The sequence below is a fragment of the Populus euphratica genome, unplaced genomic scaffold, assembly GCF_000495115.2.
Source record: "Populus euphratica unplaced genomic scaffold, PopEup_1.0 scaffold52.1, whole genome shotgun sequence".
NCBI lineage: Eukaryota > Viridiplantae > Streptophyta > Magnoliopsida > Malpighiales > Salicaceae > Populus > Populus euphratica.
In genome coordinates, this window is record NW_011499933.1 from 660,844 (window position 1) to 681,567 (window position 20,724).

General features: G+C 28.7%; 1 protein-coding gene across 1 annotated transcript; it reads left to right on the forward strand.

Moving 5' to 3' along the window:
• Positions 1-12,032: 12,032 nt before the first annotated feature.
• On the forward strand, positions 12,033-20,320 carry LOC105136254 (uridine kinase-like protein 3). The gene is made up of 15 exons (XM_011041522.1): positions 12,033-12,332; positions 12,826-12,988; positions 13,820-13,911; positions 14,231-14,300; positions 14,614-14,729; positions 15,810-15,906; positions 16,661-16,740; positions 17,405-17,599; positions 17,775-17,858; positions 17,990-18,050; positions 18,445-18,505; positions 18,988-19,081; positions 19,194-19,266; positions 19,520-19,602; positions 19,712-20,320. The coding sequence occupies exons 2-15, from the start codon at positions 12,835-12,837 to the stop codon at positions 19,886-19,888; spliced, it is 1,437 nt and encodes a 478-aa protein (XP_011039824.1). The 5' UTR covers positions 12,033-12,332; positions 12,826-12,834; the 3' UTR covers positions 19,889-20,320.
• Positions 20,321-20,724: the final 404 nt, after the last annotated feature.

The window sequence follows — 20,724 nt, forward strand, 5'->3', positions numbered from 1 at the left end:
GTCAACGGCATCCTAGTGTTTGGTGAAGGGAAATAACAAAGTAGGTGGGGGGAAATGGCAGTAGATTCTCCTTAGGAAATGAAAGCACAGATCGCAAATTTAAAAAGGAGCTTTGTCGTTTTGTTACATCTTAAATCGAGATGTTTTTCAATTATTTTATTTTACATCTAGGAACTAAGTCCCTCTTTATTTTACATTTAAAACTGTATTTCAGTACATTTTAAAAATATATTTAATTTTTTTAAAAATCAAATTATTATTTTTTAATGTTTTTAAATAATCTTCACGTATTAAATTTCCTCGCAGCAATCTCTGTTTAAATTGTCTCACACATATAATATTATTACTCACACACACACACACACACACATATATATAAAATAGAATAAAGGCAAGGACAGTAAGTAGTCGTTGCATATTGTTTGAAAAGAAGAAGAGGCAAAAGACTTGAGCCCTCCAGTTGAGACGTTGGATCCCATAATTCAAATGATTGCAGAGGCAAACTTTCTTCTCTCTCTTTGGACCCCATGTAATGTCATGGACCCCTTGGAGGGATGTGACCCCACCGTCTCTCGCCTCCGGGATGGAAGAAGGTGTTTAAGGTTTAATTACGATTTTTTTAAAGTATTTTTTTTGTTAAAAATAAATTAAAATAATATTTTATTATTTTTTAAAACTTATTTTTGATACAACATATGGAGAGGATTGAAAATACCAAAAAATATGTTAATTTTAAATAAAAAATTAATTTAAAGAAAAACACTTTTAAAATATAAAAGTAATCTCACGTATATTTAGTCTTCCTCTAGTTGAACTGCTTTTACTTGCCTTTTGCTAGGGCATCTCCTCGGAGAAGACTTCGACGACAAGCATGTTTTACAGTAGAAAAGAGGACTTAGTGCGTAATCAAGGGTTTGTAATAGTGATTTCCTTTTCCTCGGAGGAGGCGGCTTGGAAACGAGAGAAAAACAGCATTTTTTGGGAAGAAAAATTGACGGGACTTCATGAATTGCAATCATTCTTCATTCCCATGCAACGGAAAGGTCACGAGAAAGAGAGATACGAATTTAACAACTTGGCTCATAGTTGTAAGATCCAGTTTGGTGGCCACTTCAGTTTAAAATTATAGTTTTGGGTTTTGACCGGCTAAGTCGTGTAAAATTTTATTTTTAAAAAAAATTAAAATAATATTATTTTAATAAAAAATAAAAAAATAAGAGTTAACAAGTTTGCAATCGGATTAACTGGATCTTGATTGGGTCAATTGGATCGCCAAGTCAGCTTCTTCTATTTTTTTCAACTAGGTCTAGTTCCAACTCCAAATCGGTGGGATCCTAAGTCAACTCGTCAGGCCAAGTTTCAAAATAATAACTTGGATGGTCATTAGGATTGGTTTTTTAGATCAAACCAGATTTTCTAGCTACGTAGTTCTTAAATCTTAAATATAAATATAAATATACCGTTGAATGCTTTTATATAAGAAAAAAATAATAAATAGTATATTGAGAATAAAGAAAAAATCAAAAGATGTTCTTACAAAACAAAGATAAACAAGAGCCATTGATGACCAAAAGAGAGGCATGGCATGTATATCTTTTTAAATAAATAAATAAATAATGTAATTTATTCTTGGATCACTTATGCAGCATATTTATATATAAAAAAAAAATTAATAATTTTTCTTATGCATGTCCTTCTAGAGTCGAACGCAACTCCAAAGGTTAATCTATTTAATGCCAAAAACAAACTCAAAAGGTTAATCTAGCCATTGTTTATTTTCCCAGCCATTAATGGACTGGCCCACAAAAAGTTTATGGGCCCATAGAAGGATTTTTCAATCCAGCTCTGTTGGGCCCTTTAGAGTGAGAGCCAGGTAGCCCAGATAAAGAAGGCTCAGGTATCATATATTATTAATACACATAATATGAGAAAAGAAACCTCGCGATTTTTACTGTTCTATATTTTATATGTTTTTATATTTTAAAAGTATTTTTTAAAAAAATATTTTTTTTTTATTTTCTTTAAATTATTTTTTTTGATAATTTATATTTTTCGATGTGTTAATATCAAAAATAAATTTTAAAAAATTAAAAAATATATTATTTTAATATATTAAAAAAATACTATAAAAAACAACTACTATACCAAACAAGCTCTGTGTTGTTCATGTAAGCACAAAATACCTTAACATATAGTATTATTTTTTTAATTTATGTAATTTTCATGGTTTTCAAAGATAAAGGGTGTCAAGGAGTTTGCTCTTGATAAGTGAAGTTGATGGGTGTTCATCAAAGAAAAATAAAAAACTATGTCATGGCCAAAGAAAGCACATAGAAATTGAGATCCATTTTTATTTTGAGACTTTGGTTTTGTTTTTATGCCGTTTAACGTGGATTAGAACAGGATTTACAGTTGAAAATAAGTATGGACATTTAGAGTTGAAATAAGCATGGACATTATATGAAAGAAAAAAAAAACTATTTCGTTCTTGATGAATGAAATTTTTTAATATTAATCTCAATTTTATTTTTTAATAATTCACTCATAAAGAAAATATAGCGGACCACACATTATTCTGGTTGGATCTAAGCTTGGTTTGGGCTTGTGATGCATCTTTTTTTAATATATTTAATTTTTATTATAAGAAAACAAGAGTTTTTTTTATTCTACAATTAATCCATACATTTTGTTATTCATATACTATTTATAATATATTTTGTAATGTTTTTTGCAGAGGTTACCATCAGATGATTTGACTGGGAAAACACAAGGCCTAGGTTTTCACCTCCCTCCCTGGCCATGATTTGATTGGGAAAACACAAGGCCTAGGTTTTCACCTCCCTCCCTGGCCATGATTTGATTGGGAAAACACAAGGCCTAGGTTTTCACCTCCCTCCCTGGCCATGATTTGATTGGGAAAACACAAGGCCTAGGTTTTCACCTCCCTCCCTTGCTAATTTTCATATGAAATTTATTCGGTAGTGCTCACTTGCTAGATGACAGAGACAATTGACATCAATGTTTTGAGAACGCAAAGCCTTAATCTTGTCCGCGCAGATGTCATTAACGACAAAACATGCGCTCGGACAGAGTTCCGGGTTTTGGTGTTATATTCCTTATCAAGTTGCTTGATGTATCTTTCAAAGACTCCCGCATCACTTTCAGACAATTTGAGAATGTAGTTGAATCTGTTTTTAAAAAAAACATTAAAAAATTTTATTTTTTATTTTTATTAAAAGTTAATATAGTTTATATATTTTGAATTATTTTTATGTACGGATATTAAAAATAATTTTTTAAAAATAAAAAAAATATCATTGATATGTATTTCAATACAAAAAATTATTTGAAAAACAACTGTTACCACACTACCAAATACATTCTAAATCTTTCTAGTTTAATTCAAGAAATTTCGATTATCGTGTAATTGTATCTAATATTTATATAATATAACATAAATTTAAATTTAATTGTTAAATGGTAGTTAGAATTTTATTTGAAATTTTTAGATATATTTTTTATATTAAATTAAGATTTCAGATTAATTAAAGTACAAGAAATTCTCACGAAACATGTACATCACCATAAGTAATTCATAATTTATTATTTTGAACTTTCTTTTTTAAGATAATTTTTTTTTGGATATTAGAAACTTATTTTTAAGAGTTTCTTAATTATTTTTAATAAATAATAATATAATTTTTAAATATAACATAAATTCTTTAATATTTCAAAATTATTTTTCTTATAAAGATTCCTTGGCTATGCAAGGAAATAAAATGTGAGGTATTTAAGAGCCAGTAGATTTTGAGCTGTTTTATTTTATCATCTGGATATTTATATTCAATTTAGAATATGAGTTAGTTTATATTTAGTTTAGTCTAGAATTTTATATATTAAACTTGTGATAATTAGCTACTAAATTAAATTCATTGGTTTACAACCAAAAAATATATTAGAATCGTGTAAAGGCGGGCTCAAGCTTCAAATAGCAGTCTCATTTATGATTGGACCGTTTGAAGTGGAAATGTGAAACTTCTTAATTTTTGTGGGCTAGGCAGGTAATTTTCGGCCTTTCTATTTCTGGGATTGTGACCTTCTAAGGCAACATTAATGACTTCATTATAGAACACTAATAATGCATTTAATGAATTAGATTACAGATCAGGTCATTATTTCTGTATATAGTTATTAAACTAAAATCGACTAATTTAAGTTATAAAACTGAAATGAAATAATAAATAAATAAATAATAAAATTTAAACCTTAATAAATTTAATATTAAATGATAAAAATAAAAATAAAAAGTTAATTAAAAATAAAACTTTAACCAATTAAAATAACCTATCAAACTTGTAATTTATATCATAAAAATATAATAACTCTTTTTATATTAAAAAAACATTACAATAAAACCTCTTCCTTTCTTAGTTTAGATTTAATACGGCAATTTTACCTAACGTATCGGTCCATGCATTAGCAATGCCCCTCTCCATCGCGATTTGACGTGTATTTATAATAAATTAAATTAAAAATAAAAAAAACTTTAATAAAAAAATCAAGCTTAAAAAATAAAAATACAAGAAATAAAGTTGAAATATTGCAAACAAAAAAATCTACTTATATATTTTTAGATAAAACAAAAAAAAAATCAATTAATAAGAAGATATCCAACATTCATCGATAAGTGCTGTATTTAAAGGAACAAGACATAACAACATATCTAATAACATGAAAAAATTATATTTTATATCATCAAAAAACACCAAGCGTACTATAAATATACTATCCAAAGTATACGAGAACATCCAACAATAACAACTTTTAAAATTTAAATTAATACAAAAGGATATATATATCACCTTAATTACTTAAACAATCACTCAAAAACTAATGTAAACTTAACTCTATAATTTAATTTTCTCAACTTAGACATCATTTAGATACATAGTGCAAACCATGTTTTTTAAAAATTTAATTATTTTATTAAACATCGATTACCGTGTAATTGTATCTAATATTTATGCAATATAACATAAATTTAAATCTAACTATTAAATCATGTTAGAATTTTATTTGGAATTTTGAGATATATTTTTTATATTAAATTAAGATTTTAGATTAATTAGAATACAAGAAAGTCTTACGAAACATGTCCATAGTCACCATATGTAATACATAATTTATTATTTTGAACTTTCTTTTTTAAGATAATTTTTTTTTGGATATTAGAAACTTATTTTTAAGAGTTTCTTAATTATTTTTAATAAATAATAATATAATTTTTAAATATAACATAAATTCTTTAATATTTCAAAATTATTTTTCTTATAAAGATTTCTGGCTATGCAAGGAAATAAAATATGAGGTATTTAATAGTACGTGGATTTTAAACTGTTTTGTTTTATTATTTGGATATTTATATTCAATTTAGAATATGAGTTAGTTTATATTTAGTTTAGTCTAGAATTTTATATATTAAACTTGTGATAATTAGCTACTAAATTAAATTCATTGGTTTACAACCAAAAAATATATTAGAATCGTGTAAAGGCGGGCTCAAGCTTCAAATAGCAGTCTCATTTATGATTGGACCGTTTGAAGTGGAAATGTGAAACTTCTTAATTTTTGTGGGCTAGGCAGGTAATTTTCGGCCTTTCTATTTCTGGGATTGTGACCTTCTAAGGCAACATTAATGACTTCATTATAGAACACTAATAATGCATTTAATGAATTAGATTACAGATCAGGTCATTATTTCTGTATATAGTTATTAAACTAAAGTCGACTAGTTTAAGTTATAAAATTGAAATGAAATAATAAATAAATAAATAAATTATAAAATTTAAACCTTAATAGATTTAATATTAAATGATCTTTTTATATTAAAAAAACATTACAATAAAACCTCTTCCTTTCTTAGTTTATATTTAATACGGCAATTTTACCTAACGTATTGGTCCATGCATTATTATGCCCCTCTTCATCGCGATTTCACGTGTATTTATAATAAATTAAAATTAATTATATATAATAAATTAAATTAAAAATAAAAAAAACTTTAATAAAAAAATCAAGCTTAAAAACTAAAAATACAAGAAATAAAGTTGAAATATTGCAAACAAAAAAATCTACTTATATTTTTTTAGATAAAACAAAAAAAGAAAAAGATCAATTGATGAGAAGTTATCTAACATTCAAAGATAAGTGTTATATTTAAAGGAAAAGGATATAACAACGTATCTAATAACATGAAAAAATTATATTTTATACTATTAAAAGATATCACATATATTATCCAAAATATATGAAAACATCTTATAATAACAATTTTTAAAAATTAAATTGATACAAAAGCATATATATGATCTTAATTACCCAAACAATTACTCAAAACCCAAAAACCAATGTAAAAGACATAAAAGCTCTTAACTTTGTAATTTAATTTTTTTAATTTAGACACCATTTAGAAACGTAACGTAGTGCAAATCATATTTTTTAAAAATTTAATTATTTTATTAAATATTAATTTTTTTTTTGTATTTTAGATTATTTTGATATGTTGATCTAAAAAATAATTTTAAAAAAATAAAAAAAAATATTATTTTAATATATTTTAAAATAAAAATATTTTAAAATATAACTGTAATTATATTTCTAAAACAGTCTGAATTCATTTATTTTTACAACGTTTGTTTTTTTTAAATCGTTTGAAGTTATATTTGGATTCGAGTATTTCTCGTTCTGCACGTTCTTTTGCTTCGAATCCAAAAACATCTTGATCCCCCCTCAGTTTTGAATCGGTCAGCTTTATCTTTAATTAACCACAATATTGAACTTATCACCTAAGGTTGACTCAATTATATTGCACTGACTGCTAGTCGTTCTCAGTTTTAATACGTCATCCTTATTTGTTTTGACAAATGCTTAAGCAGGATAAAGACTGGGCTCCAACTTAAAATATTTTTAAGATTAATGATACGTGGTGCATGCTTATATTTTTTCTGATTTTTTTGCTATTATTTTCAAGCAAAATTAGTAGGGTGTTTGAATGATAATATTTTTTAAAAGTATTTTTTTTCAAAATAAATTATTAATTTTATATATTTTAAATTTTATTTTTAACATTATCATATCAAAACAATTATAAAATATTTAAAATAAAAAATTAATTGAAAAAACCAACTTCCAAGCACCCGTAATTTTCTAGCTCTTTGTTTCTTGGTGGGAATAACAAGAATCTGGATAATCCAAGCTGGTTAGAAATTGTGGGGTGAAATTTCCGATGTTCTTCATCCTTTGATTTTTGCTTGTTGTCTCCTTTTTTAGCTATTTTTTTAATTAGAAGAAGCACAATATTTTCACCCACCAGATTAATTAGCCCCGCGAGTGTGTGAATATTTTATTAATTACAAGGAAAAATATTCAATTGGGTCTTTAACAGGATCAAAACACTATTATATTTTTTTAGTTAATATTGATATTTAGGTCCGTTTATGTATATATTAATTAATTTTACGGATTCTAAAATTAATAATTATATAAATTTTTAATAACTCTGAGAAAACTCAAACTCATAATGATCGAGAAGCAAACCTAAAATTTAATCAATTTAATTATTTTTTTAAAATAAATATTATTTTTATTTTGTATTGAGTTGGCTATTCATGCCAGTGTTGATTCTCGTATTACTCATACTTAAGTCATGTTTGTTTTCTGAAAAGTAGTTTTTAAAAAATTATTTTCCAAACTTTCCTGTGTTTGTTTGCCATTAGAAAAATTGATCAAAGGAAAATATTTTCCGATCAACAAAAAACACTTTTTGGTCAACGGAAAACACTTTCTGATCAAGAAAAAATATTTTTCAATCAAAGAAAAATTTGTCTTAGTTTTCAGGAAAGTATTTTCTGGGAAATACTGCATTTGTTTTCCAGAAAGTAATTTCCAGAAAATCATTTTCCAAACTTTCTTGTGTTTCTTTACAGTTAGGAAAGTTGGTCAACGGAAAATACTTTCTAGTCAAAGAAAAATTTGACTTGTTTTTCAAAAAAGTGTTTTCTCGAAAAATTTGGGCGGAAAACATTTTTCGAAAGTTGTGAAAATTTTAGAAATATCATATTATTTACTGATTATATCAAATTTGATTCTCAAACTTTTGATAGCTATATATATTTTGTTTTGAATATTTATTTTTCAATTTCATTTCTTAAAATTTAATTTTTATATTAACTTTGGTCCTCATTTTTATAATTGTTATTTGCTTTTCTCCTATTATTTTTTTATTGAAAATTTTTTCTATCAAATTCGATCCACATTCTTTTGATTGTTATTTATTTTATTTGAAATACTTTATAAAATATTAATTTTTGGATATTAGTCGGTATCTCTTAAACCCAAGTGAATTTTTATTTGATATTAAAGTTTTATTACTAAGTGTTTTTTTTAGTTGTGATGTAACTGTATTTTTAAATTTTAAATTAATTTTTAATATTTTTAATTATTTTAACATGTTAATATCAAGTAAATTTTTAAAAATAAAAAATATTTTCAAGTAAAAAAATACTTTTAGAGTAATATAATTACACTCCTGAACCAATCCAATAAATGTTTGAAAGTGAGATTACTTTTGTTTTTGGATATGTTTTAAGAATAGCTTTACTTGAAAAAAATCTTAAATTTATATTTTTTAGAAAAAACTTTGATGATTTTGTTTTGATAATATAAAAAATAAAATAAAAATTTAAAAAAATTTAATATATTTTTAAATAAAAAAATTAAAAAAATATTATGCATTATGATACCAAAACATATGCTATGTAGTGAGAAGTTTTAACTATCCATTTCCATACCATGTATAAATTTTTGTTGAGAACTTTTATTCACCACAAAAATATATATTTTCAACGTATTTTATTTTGAATTTTATGATTTTTTATACCAATTGCGAATGCCTTGGACAATTTTAAATTTCTATCACTCAAGGAAAGTGGGTACATATTTGGTATTGTTAAATAAATTAAAAAATATTTTTCTTAATTAAAAACATGTTTAATAACAATATATTTTTTACTAGGAAGTGAAGCACAATTTAAAAAAAAAAACGGATTTGTTGTATTTTTTTTTGTTTTTTGTCTTGGATTTATTCTATTTTAACTAAAAAGAAAGCTAATTGTGTTTATCAAGTTAATTACACAAAGATAAATGCAATGACAAAGTCAAAAAAATTAATATAGAAGTGTGTTCTTGAAAAGAGATTTAATCTCACTTGACATGCAAGCTGATATGAGAATTTCTTTATTTTGACGAGTATATTCTTAAGAAATATCCCAAAAGTAAAATTATTATAAAAATATAAAAAACAAAAAAAAAAAACGACAAGGAAGGAATATTGTTGTAGTAAGAAACTAGGCACTATTTGTTTTTAATAATAAAGAAATTTTCAAGCCAATTTGCATATCAATTAAGACTGAATCGTTTTTCAAATGATTATATATATATATATATATATATGCATTAACTTGATATATTTAAAATAATTCTTATCTAAATTCTGAATAAAAAATCAAGAAAATCATTTTAGCTACCAAACGAATCCCTCAAAGTTAACTATATACTAATAAAAATTCAAGAAAATTCATGTATGCTCATATATATATATATATATATCTGACAAATTTTTTATTTAGATTTGGAGATTTATTAATGGAATCCATTCATTTAACAAGTAAGATTTGTTTCTTAAAAAATAATGTTAGAAGGTATATTTGTATAAAACTCATAATATTATTTGATTTATTAATATGTTAAAAAAAGAAACAGACCCAAAGTAAAACAAAATGGAAAGTCGTCGTCATACATAAATAAATGAATAAATCAGGAAGGGCCAATCTCAGTCATTGCGAAAATATAAATCTCCATCGTACTCATTTTTACTAGAAAGATTCGACGCCTACGTGGATCCTCCTCCTCATCCTAATCCAGCACCGCCAACTTTTCAAAATATGGATGACAGGTGGCGGTTGTTGGTGCCGTGCAGCAGTCCTCTTGCACTTCCTTCCACCACTTTTTTGTTTTAATTGACGTTGGTTTTTTATGGTACGGATATCTTAATTAATTTTATAAATTTTAAAATTAATAATTATATAATTTTTTAATAAATTTAAAGAAAATTAAACTCATGATTAGTCTAATAAATTAAGCAACCCCTGACAATTCATTTTCTTTTTTTATTTTATTTTATTTATGTGGGGTGTTCGGGCCGGCTTATGCGCACCACGACTAATCCCCACGGCCCACTGAACATCCTGTAAACCTAGTGAGCAGATAAGACACAACGGGGGTGACAGACATGCATGATAAGACTCAAATCTAGAAACAAAAAAAGAGAACAAACTCCTTTCACCGCTAAGCTAGAACATCACTTTCTTTTTTCTATCAATAGTGATGGAGTTCCCTCTCACCTTGTCATATTATCTTATTATTATTTTCTTAGTTATGATTTATTTTTATGTTAAAAATAATTTAAATTTTTTTATTTAAATATATTTTTAATTAAAAAATATTTTTAAAAAGTACCCACACTACCATGCTAAAAATTAATGATATTTACTTTTCATTACATGCTTAATAAATAATTTATTTTTAATTCTATTTTGTTGGAAATGAGTTACACTTTTTGTGTTTTAAAAATTATTTTTTTAAAAAATTAATTTTTTGTGCTTCTAAATTATTTTAATATGTTAATATAAAAAATAATTTTCAAAATATAAAAATATTATTTAAGTATATTTCCAACTGAAAAAATTTTAAAAAATAATCATAACTATATTTTCAAATATATCTATAATTAGTATTTTCTAATAAAAAAACAAAAATAAATATATTTTGAAATAGTTATATACTTTGTTTTCTATTTTTTTTATTTTATTATGAAGTAGTAACTAACCGTTAGCTTAAAACATATCATATATTTTTTATATGAAAACAAATTCATTTTTTTCTTTAATTAAATGCACAAAAGTCTGGCACTAATGGGAATTTACAAGAGTTCTTGTCTTTTCCAAATACTCGAAGCAATTTCCAATAAGAAAACAATCATGTGCATATGCTCGATTTACTCGACTCACGGCACTTGATTTTATTAATAGAATAAATAATAATTAAATATATAAATACATGGATTTTGGTGAAATACTAACAGTAGAGGTGAGAAAAAAGTGAAAACTGATTAAATTGATTTTTTTTTAAAAAAATTAAATTGTAAAAGAAATTAATTAAATTAATTAGAATGTTTTAAAAATTAATCGATTCGGTTTCATAAACTTGAAATTAAACAAAAAATCAAACTCAAATAAAAAAACAAGTTAAATAAAAAAAATTGAGCTGCCAAATCAATTTGAATTAATTTTTTTTTTTAAATTCAACTTAGTTATTTTTTTAATAAAAATCAAATTAAATAAAAAATAATTATTCCTAGCTAATAATTCATATTTTTTTTAATAAATGCACATTGATATTAAGGGAGTATTTTTAAGAAGATTTAATTTCAGATAATAACAAAATTATATAGATAATATTTTTAAAAATATTTAATTTCAGATAATAACAAGATTATCTGAGATAATATATATCATAATATTAATTAATTAAATAAATTATCATTTTCTAGAAAACGTAATATGCAAGGCAGAAAGTGATGGAATTGGAAAACAAAGTTCACCTGCATTATAAAATCTAAACCATATTCCTTTTTAAATAGTTAGAGAATTACAAAATGAATTTTTTATACCAAAATCAAATTATTTTTCAATAAAATTATTGAAAACATTTATTATTCCATCGAATATACTTATAAATTTATTGGAACCCAAAATGATAATATTAAAAAAAAACTACGAAAGATTAATTTTACAATAATTATAAATATCCCGGTTATCATTATATTGTTTTTTTTTTTGTTAAAGATAAAAATATTATTTTAATATAATTTTAAAATAATAAAAGTATATGTGTATTCATCGTCTTCGCCTCTTCCGTATCCATACAGTAATCAAACACCTCGAGGAGTATATTAGAAGCTTGGACGTTGGTGCAAGGTCTCCCTTCAAGGATACTGAAAAATCAGTTGTGTTTGAATAAGCCATTCAGCCATATTAACACAGAAGCACTCGCTCCTTCCCCCTCTCCTTCTGCTGCTAAAAACACCACCAGCCTGTTCCTAATAATAATACTATCTTTAAAAAGTTATCTGTTAATTTTCCAAAATAAATATCTATATTTTTATAAATCTCTCCCGCTCTCATTGATCTCTAAATTTTAAAGCTTTACACCAGGTACAGTATTTTTTTTTTAATTTTTAATTGATAAATTATTTCCTGTTTAATTGATCAAATCTAAAATCTCAAGCTTTTTTATTTTTATTTTTATTAATTGAATGTATTATTTTTGATTGCTTTGTGTGTTCATTAACTGATCTCTGTTTTGTGTGGATTAAAAATTGTAAAAAGAGTGACCCTGTGGTGTCATTTTGATGATTAATGTGATGGGGGATTGATGTTTTTGTGGTATGTAAGGAAAGGGAGTTTGTAGTGATGCTGACACTTTTGTTGGGATGTTTTCATGATTGTATTTGTCAGCTTTTTAAGAGCTTGGCTATGGAACTTAGTGATTTTTGATGAACTAGAGAATGTAATGATTGACTTGGTTGCCCTTTGATGATTTGGAATGAAAGATTTTATATTTATGTAGAAAGTGAGATTCTTTCAAGTTATGAAGTGGGATTAATGCGAAAATTGGTTGGGAATAATGGGTTCTTTTTGTTTGTAGGATTTGTTCATGGATTCTAAATCAGTCGAGGATATGATAGAGGCATCATCAGGGGTTCATTTTTCTGGGTTTCATATGGATGGTTTGGAGATGACAAATACAGAGGTGGGACAACCGACAACTTCAGCAGCTGAAGAGATGTGTAAGCAACCCTTTGTTATTGGTGAGTCAGTGACTGTTCTTTTTGTCAATTTTCATTTAGCTGGAAGCCAGTAGCTCTTAAAATCTTTGATATAGGTTCTCAGTGAATTGTTAATGATCGGTGCATACTGAGAGGTGTTGTATGATTCTTTTCTTGTTTTATGGGATCAAAGCAATGGTTGCAGAAATTCACTTTATATGATTCATATATGCAATGATCAAGAAATTCCATCTCATCAAAAGGAATCTCTTAATTTTTTTTCCACTGGTATTGTATTTTAGCATGCCCATGGAGACAGTGAGAAGAGAACAGATTGGAAAGACCTCATTTGCATTTATTTACCATCAGCACAAAAGACATGTTTTATGTGCATGTAAATTGCCTCATGCTTATAGTGATAATGCATTAAGGAAGTGGTTTCATATTGGTTTGGCAGAACATGCGCTTGACATCTACCTTCTTCTTCCATTACAAACTTCTAACTATTTTACTCTTACCTCTCAATTGAATATTTTTCAACAGCAGTTATTAGAGTGCTTACGAGTACAGCGAGCAGAGCATATGCATTTTAAGAGTGAAAAAATGAGTCTTTATGTGGGTGATGAAATTGGAATCATCTAACTTAGGAAGGCGCATAACATGGATGCTAAAACAATGGAATAATCTTGTACCAAGTTTTGCTCTTAAAGTTTACCCAGTCAGTCAAGAAATAGGTGAAGCTGGTTTTGGTTTAGATTTTAGGCTTAGATTTGGCGAAGTAAATTAAAATGGGAGGGAGAGTTGCAAACAGGGATATGATGCAGAAGAAAAAGAAATCTTGATAGTTGTCATTTTAACTATTTTGTGGTACAGGAGTCGCTGGTGGAGCAGCATCTGGGAAGACTACAGTTTGTGATATGATCATTCAACAGCTTCATGATCAGCGTGTGGTACTTGTTAACCAGGTAATGACTCCCTCTGTTTAAGTTTTGGAAATCAGATGCAGAAAGTTCTTTCATTAAAAAAATTGACACCTTTCAGAGTTACAAAATAGAACAGTTGGGGGAAACTCCATTAACTGTATCCCATTTGCAATTTTTAGCTTTACAGTTTGCTTTTTTCTGATTGTGTTTTATTTTAATGGGTATGGGGTTGCCTATTTTAGAAAAGGATCTTATAATGAAGCATAGTATTAAACATTGAGCTCTTAGTCATAAAAGTTTGGTGCTATTATCAAGATTGATTCAATATACAAATAAATATTGTTCATGGATGAAATGGCAGGATTCTTTTTATCATGATCTAACTGAAGAGGAACTTACAAGAGTTCACGAGTACAACTTTGACCATCCTGGTGAGTAGACTTCTCTAAGATATATGGTGCTATTTAAGGGATCTTGGATACAGTGAATAGTGAGTATTTCCTCTAAAGCCAGAATAATGCTTTGCTAAAATACTTGCTTAAATTTTGTTCTCTTTTATGTCATGCTTTGAGTTTCCTGCTTTCTCTTATCATTTTCCAAACCATGAACATGCTGCAATGTTCTTCTGTGGTGAAGGTATTTAAGGGCAGAACTCTGGCTAATTATTTTGAGATGGTGGGGGTAAATTTCTTGCATGGTGAATGCTATATTGCCCTTTTAGCAAAATATTTCTCTTGTTGTCAGATGCATTTGACACTGAGCAACTACTATGTGCTATGGAGAAGTTGAGGCATGGGCAAGCAGTAGATATTCCAAATTATGACTTCAAGAGTTACAAAAACGTTTTTCCTGCAAGAAGGGTATGGTTTTCCTATGCTCCCCTTGTCTTGAAAAACATAACTCTCCTTGATACATGCCAAATCCTATTGCAGATATCTGCAATTCGAAGCTGGCTTCATATAAACTTGGGTTCTGTACTATCATAACAAATGTTCTTAAGAATTTTATAAGATTTTGGTGTGGTATTTACTTGAAGGCTTTGTTATCTATATGGATATATATTTTCCAGGGGCCATTATTTAGTGAGGGTAAAGTCATTAGATTGTGACCATAAGGTTGCAAAAGGAGTTATGAGTAGCTGTTTCATGCAAATATGTTGAAGGTAGGACCATTTACCATTTCAAACCCTCCCTTCTTGTAGTCTTGGACACTGATAGGCAGGACCTTAATTGGATAGTGGTAATTGTATTGCCTGGCTCTATGTTCACATGCTACTTGTAAAATTCTTAAGGTTGAGCAAGATAGTTAGTGAAGCTATAAATTTACTTATATCTAGATTTTTTGGGTTTTGCCTTGTGTTATTTTGGGTTCTGTGGCATATATGGTCAACTATGGAATTTTATGGAATAAGGGCAGCATGATCTAGCTCAAAAGATAATTTATATTTCTAAGGAAAAGAAAAAGGCGAAAAACTAAAGGGAACAATACCATATTATGATTGTATTATACTAATTGCATGGTTGGATTCCTCCTTTTTCTTTGTCTAAACGGGGCTCTTGTTTGAAATAGGGAACTATTAATACAATAAAAAAAGAAGTGAAACTTCAGTAATTAGCAGTTTTTTACTTTTCCACATTAATGATTGTGGTCTTTTTGTCAGTGACCAGGGTTTACAGATGTGAATTGTTTTTTGATGCGTGGCTTCATATTAATTATTTGTGGACAAATGTTTCCTTCTATGTTTCAGCTGTACATGCTATGTTACACTTACCAGTACACTACCATAACCATGCTGAAATTTCCCTACACAATATTTGAATGCTTCTTCCATGATGTCTTTGTACAATGTTTAGTGGCTGGACTCATGAAATGTAAATCTCATGTTTGATTCTTCAATGTGCATCGCATTCTGAACTCTCATTGCTACAAATATTTTGCAGGTCAATCCATCAGATGTTATAATATTGGAAGGCATTCTTATTTTCCATGATCCTCGCATTCGAGAGCTGATGAACATGAAGATATTTGTCGATACAGGTTATTTAGTTTTCCAGCTATCAATTAACTTCGGCATCACTATATTATCTAAACAATCTAAAAGAACTGGAGTTTCTTATGGTGCTTTACTATTATATAAACAGTGAAGCACCTTAATATGTTTTTTAAATCATTTTATAACAATTACATGTCATAGTGCGCATGGCATGGGTGTAGGTCATGGGTTGAAATCTCACTGGCAGCAGTATTTCCTTCCAGGAGATAGATGATATGTCATCTATCTAATTATTTGGATTTTAATAATTTCTTTACAATTATTATGCATCTGATATAAAAATAATACTACTAATAATAAATTGTTCATGAAAATTCAATTCAAATATTTTTTTTTTGTTCTTAAAATCTTTAAATAGATTTTTAACATGATTTTATCACATTTATAATGTTTTTGGCTTTCAATCACATAAAATATGGACATATTATTTTGATTTTTTTTTTCAAATTTCTTTAACAATCATAAAATATTTGTTTTTCAATAGAAACAGTGATTCCAGTTAAAAAACTTGCATTTGCTAAGATAAAAAAGAAATATATTAATAAGAAAATTTATCTTGAGTGAAATTGTTTTTCAAAACAGCTGAATTTTCAAGTTTAATAACAGTGCCAAAGAATTCTCTAAAACCTGTTTTGGAACCAATGGGTTCTGATGTTCCTTATAAAATGATTCAATATACCACACAAATATAACTTATTTGTAGCACTATCACTTGACATTGTTCAATTTTCAGTGCAGATGCTGATGTACGTCTGGCAAGGAGAATAAGGCGTGATATTGTTGAGAAGGGTAGAGATATTGCTACAGTACTTGATCAGGTTAGTGGCTTTTTAATTCAGAGGTTGCATCATGAACTGACGGGGGCCTAAAAGTTGAATTATTCTTTCTTTTCTTGCATCATTCTCTACAGTTTCATAGAAAGTAAAATCCGGGGAATCTAAAATTTTCCTTTGTTGGTTGTTAAATGTGGTGGCCAAAAAAAAAAAAGGGAAAATTGATGAACTTTTATGTTTTACTGCCTGTCCCCACTCAATTTCTTCAACTTAGAGCACATGAGGTTTGGACAAGAGAGATAGGAAGTAATTTCCTACATCTCCCCTTTGTTCTTTCCTTTCTTTTTATCTCATTTTCTACCCCATGCTATCCCAAAATGATTGTCATTCTTCCTTTTTGACCTTTAGGATGTTAAGAACTTAGTCTGTTTGTAATCTCACCTTTTCCTTGTCGACTCCATCTTTAAAGAAAAAAATCAGTTTCCTTTTCATTTGCTATTAATTTTGGAGGGTTAACAACATCACATGAGATTTATGTAGTCTTGTTAATTTTTCCTTTTGATGTAAAATACTTATTTAGTGATCAAGATAATGGTAAAGTAAGCAAACCAATAGAAAGCCTTTACGTGTGAACTAATTTTCATCTCTTCTGTTAGGCTATCATGGTGTGTGACCTTTTGTGGGAATTAACAGAATTCTTTTGATGCAGTACTCAAAATTTGTCAAGCCTGCTTTTGATGATTTCATACTCCCAACAAAGAAGTATGCTGACATCATCATTCCTCGCGGGGGAGATAATCATGTAGCCATTGATTTGATTGTGCAACACATTCGTACAAAGCTTGGCCAACATGATATGTGTAAAATATACCCCAATTTATATGTCATTCAATCAACTTTTCAGGTATGGCATCCTACTCACCAATCAAACCTAACAATGGGGGTTATGTATTCTAATGGAGATCTACATTAATCTTGATTAAGCAGCATATCTTACCTGCTTCTCTCGTTCTGTGTACTGTATTGTTGTTTGCTTCTTTGCTTATTTAGATCCAACAATTCTTGCCTGTCTCATGCAGATACGCGGTATGCATACTCTAATACGTGATTCTCAGACAACAAAACATGACTTTGTTTTTTATGCTGACAGGTTGATTCGTTTGGTGGGTTTATATTTTCTTAATTAATGTTTATTTTATTATTATTATTATTTTTTTTTTCTTGAGAGTCAATATAGTGACCTTTTATTTTATTCTGTTTGTTCACTCATCCAATCTCCTGTTACGCATGCCAGGTTGTTGAACATGGTCTGGGACATCTACCGTTTACAGAAAAGCAGGTGACCACTCCCACTGGTAAGCTGATGCTGCTCAGTGTTCTGAGAATCTTTAGGCTGCTTAGGTCTTCATTTCAAGTTCACTTTTACCTGGTATTTATTTTGTCAATGAGAGATGAAATCTTGGAGAAATATTTGATGTTTATTCTTCAAATAAAAAGGTTTATACTTTTATTTTACTAGATACTTTAAACATGAATGATGAGCATGTCGGCACCCTGGTAACAGAACTTGTATTACTTGTGATGGTGCGTTTGTAGTTGCAGGATTAGGAAGATGACTTACTCCTACTCATTTCTTACTCTTTAAGTGATGGGTCCATATTTCTCATCTGAGGTGGTTGTTTTTTTAGTTTTGTAACTGTAACTGCTCAGATCTTACTTTTCACCACGTTTTTTTCCTGTGTGATGCAGGGTCAGTTTACACTGGTGTGGACTTCTGTAAGAGGTTATGTGGTGTCTCTGTTATTAGGAGGTACTTGTACGATCTCAATATATGAAGCAGTGGATTGATATGTTCCACTGTCTGCTTAATATGTTGACTTGCTAGTATGTTTTATTCTCTTGCATCTGTCACCAGCTACACATGAGATTGAATAATGTGGGCGATGGCAATAAGTTGGCAATAACTTGTATCTTTCTTCCTGCATGATTGATATCCACTCCAGTCCTGGGGAAGTTCTTCTGCAGATAATATTATGCAAGAGCACTATGAAACCAACTCATTAGCTAGACTGTGTTAAGTTCTCAAGTTCATTGTGACAATCACATGAATGGGTAGCCTTATGATTGATTTGATTATTTAGTTTCTTGGTTAGATGAAGATAATTACGAACTAAATTGGAATCTGTAGCCCCAACAACGAATTTCTTATTGTTTACATTTTATGAACTTTTTCCTGCATCTTTCCCAACTGCATGCCAAACAACTAAATATTCTCTTTTACATTATGACCAGTGGTGAGAGTATGGAGAATGCTTTACGAGCATGTTGTAAAGGCATCAAGATTGGGAAGATTCTTATTCAGAGGGAAGGTGACAATGGTCAGCAGGTTTGTAAAGGCTTCTCTCTTTGTTTTCAAGCATGCATCTGACTTCATATCTGTATGTGTCATACAATCACTGAGTTCTGGTTATTCTCTCAACGCTTCAACGCTTTGGCAGCTAATCTATGAAAAGTTACCACAAGACATCTCAGATAGACACGTGTTGCTATTGGATCCAATTCTAGGGACAGGTTTGTGTTTTTCACTATAGATTTTTGTTTTGGAATGAGTTGGTGATGATAGAAGTTTTACTACCTTCAAGGACTCATAAAAAATCTTTTTGTTTCTCTGTAACTTGACGGAAAAGACCGTTCCTCATGTCTTAAAATGCTACTGGCACTTCTAGACTCAATTGAAAGTTTGAATTTGAACATGAAAATTACTCGACTGGGTATATCTCTCGCTCCACTAATTGGTATTAATGACTCTCTACCTTTTGTTCAGGCAATTCAGCTGTTCAGGCTATTTCTTTACTCATTAGCAAGGGTGTGCCGGAATCCCAGATCATATTTCTTAATCTCATATCTGTAAGCGAGTTCTGCCTACTCCATTTTTTGGTTTAATTTTTACCCTACTCGTTATGAGACATTAATTTTGGACATTCCTGTTTACAAATATACTATTTATGTCCACCAGGCACCTCAGGGAGTGCATGTGGTTTGCAAAAAATTCCCAAGAATAAAGATTGTAACATCTGAGATTGAAATTGGTTTGAATGAAGATTTCCGTGTTATACCTGGTATGGGTGAGTTTGGAGATAGGTATTTCGGTACAGATGACGAGTACCAACCAGTGGTGGACCCTACACAATAGAGATATTAAAAGCTGTGCTGATTAATCTGCAAGGAGTTGGAGGCGAGCAGCCGAACCTGCCGGACTCTTTTATCTGCTGAGTTGTGCTATTTCAGTTTTCAACAAATTTTGACTCAAATTAAACCTATAGTTTCTTCCTTTCATTTTTATTTTCTTGAAACTTTGAGTCACACAGGGAGGTGTTTGATTCTGTCACCTAGTTCTGTGCAGACGGGTTTCATAGGAAAAAATAAAGAGAGCAAACAATCCATTATCAAAAAGTTACTCAGTCATTGCATGGCTTAGAGGAGAGTGATTACAGGCACCTACTTGGAACGTGATGGTGACAGCCTCCCCATGATATATGTATCTGTGAACCCAGATATTTGGTCTCATATATGGTGATACACTTTTATGGTGAACCATTATTTTGGTTCTACTAGAGGTTGAATATCCTTGTTCGATTCTTTGCTATTATTGTGGTGTATGCAAATTTTCTCATCCTAGCTACATGTTCCCTTTTGTTTTCTTCTACTCTACTATAGTAGTAGGGCATTAATTTATCAAAAAAATGAAGCTGAAATGAATTAGAAGGGACATTGACATTAATGGTTAGAAATTAGTGGCTGAGACAGATATAGATGATTGCATCAATATCTTCAAATTTTGGAGGGAGCAACGCTGCAGATGAGGCAAGAGCTTTTCCTTTTCCACACAATGCTTTTAGGGTTCTCGAGCTGAGATATAATAAAAAGATTTGCCACTTGGCAAAGAGAGTGATCACTCATTGCTTTATCCAAGGATGATAATCTGTGTTGGGCTAATCTCTTGACACGTGTTGACATTTGTAGGGCGAA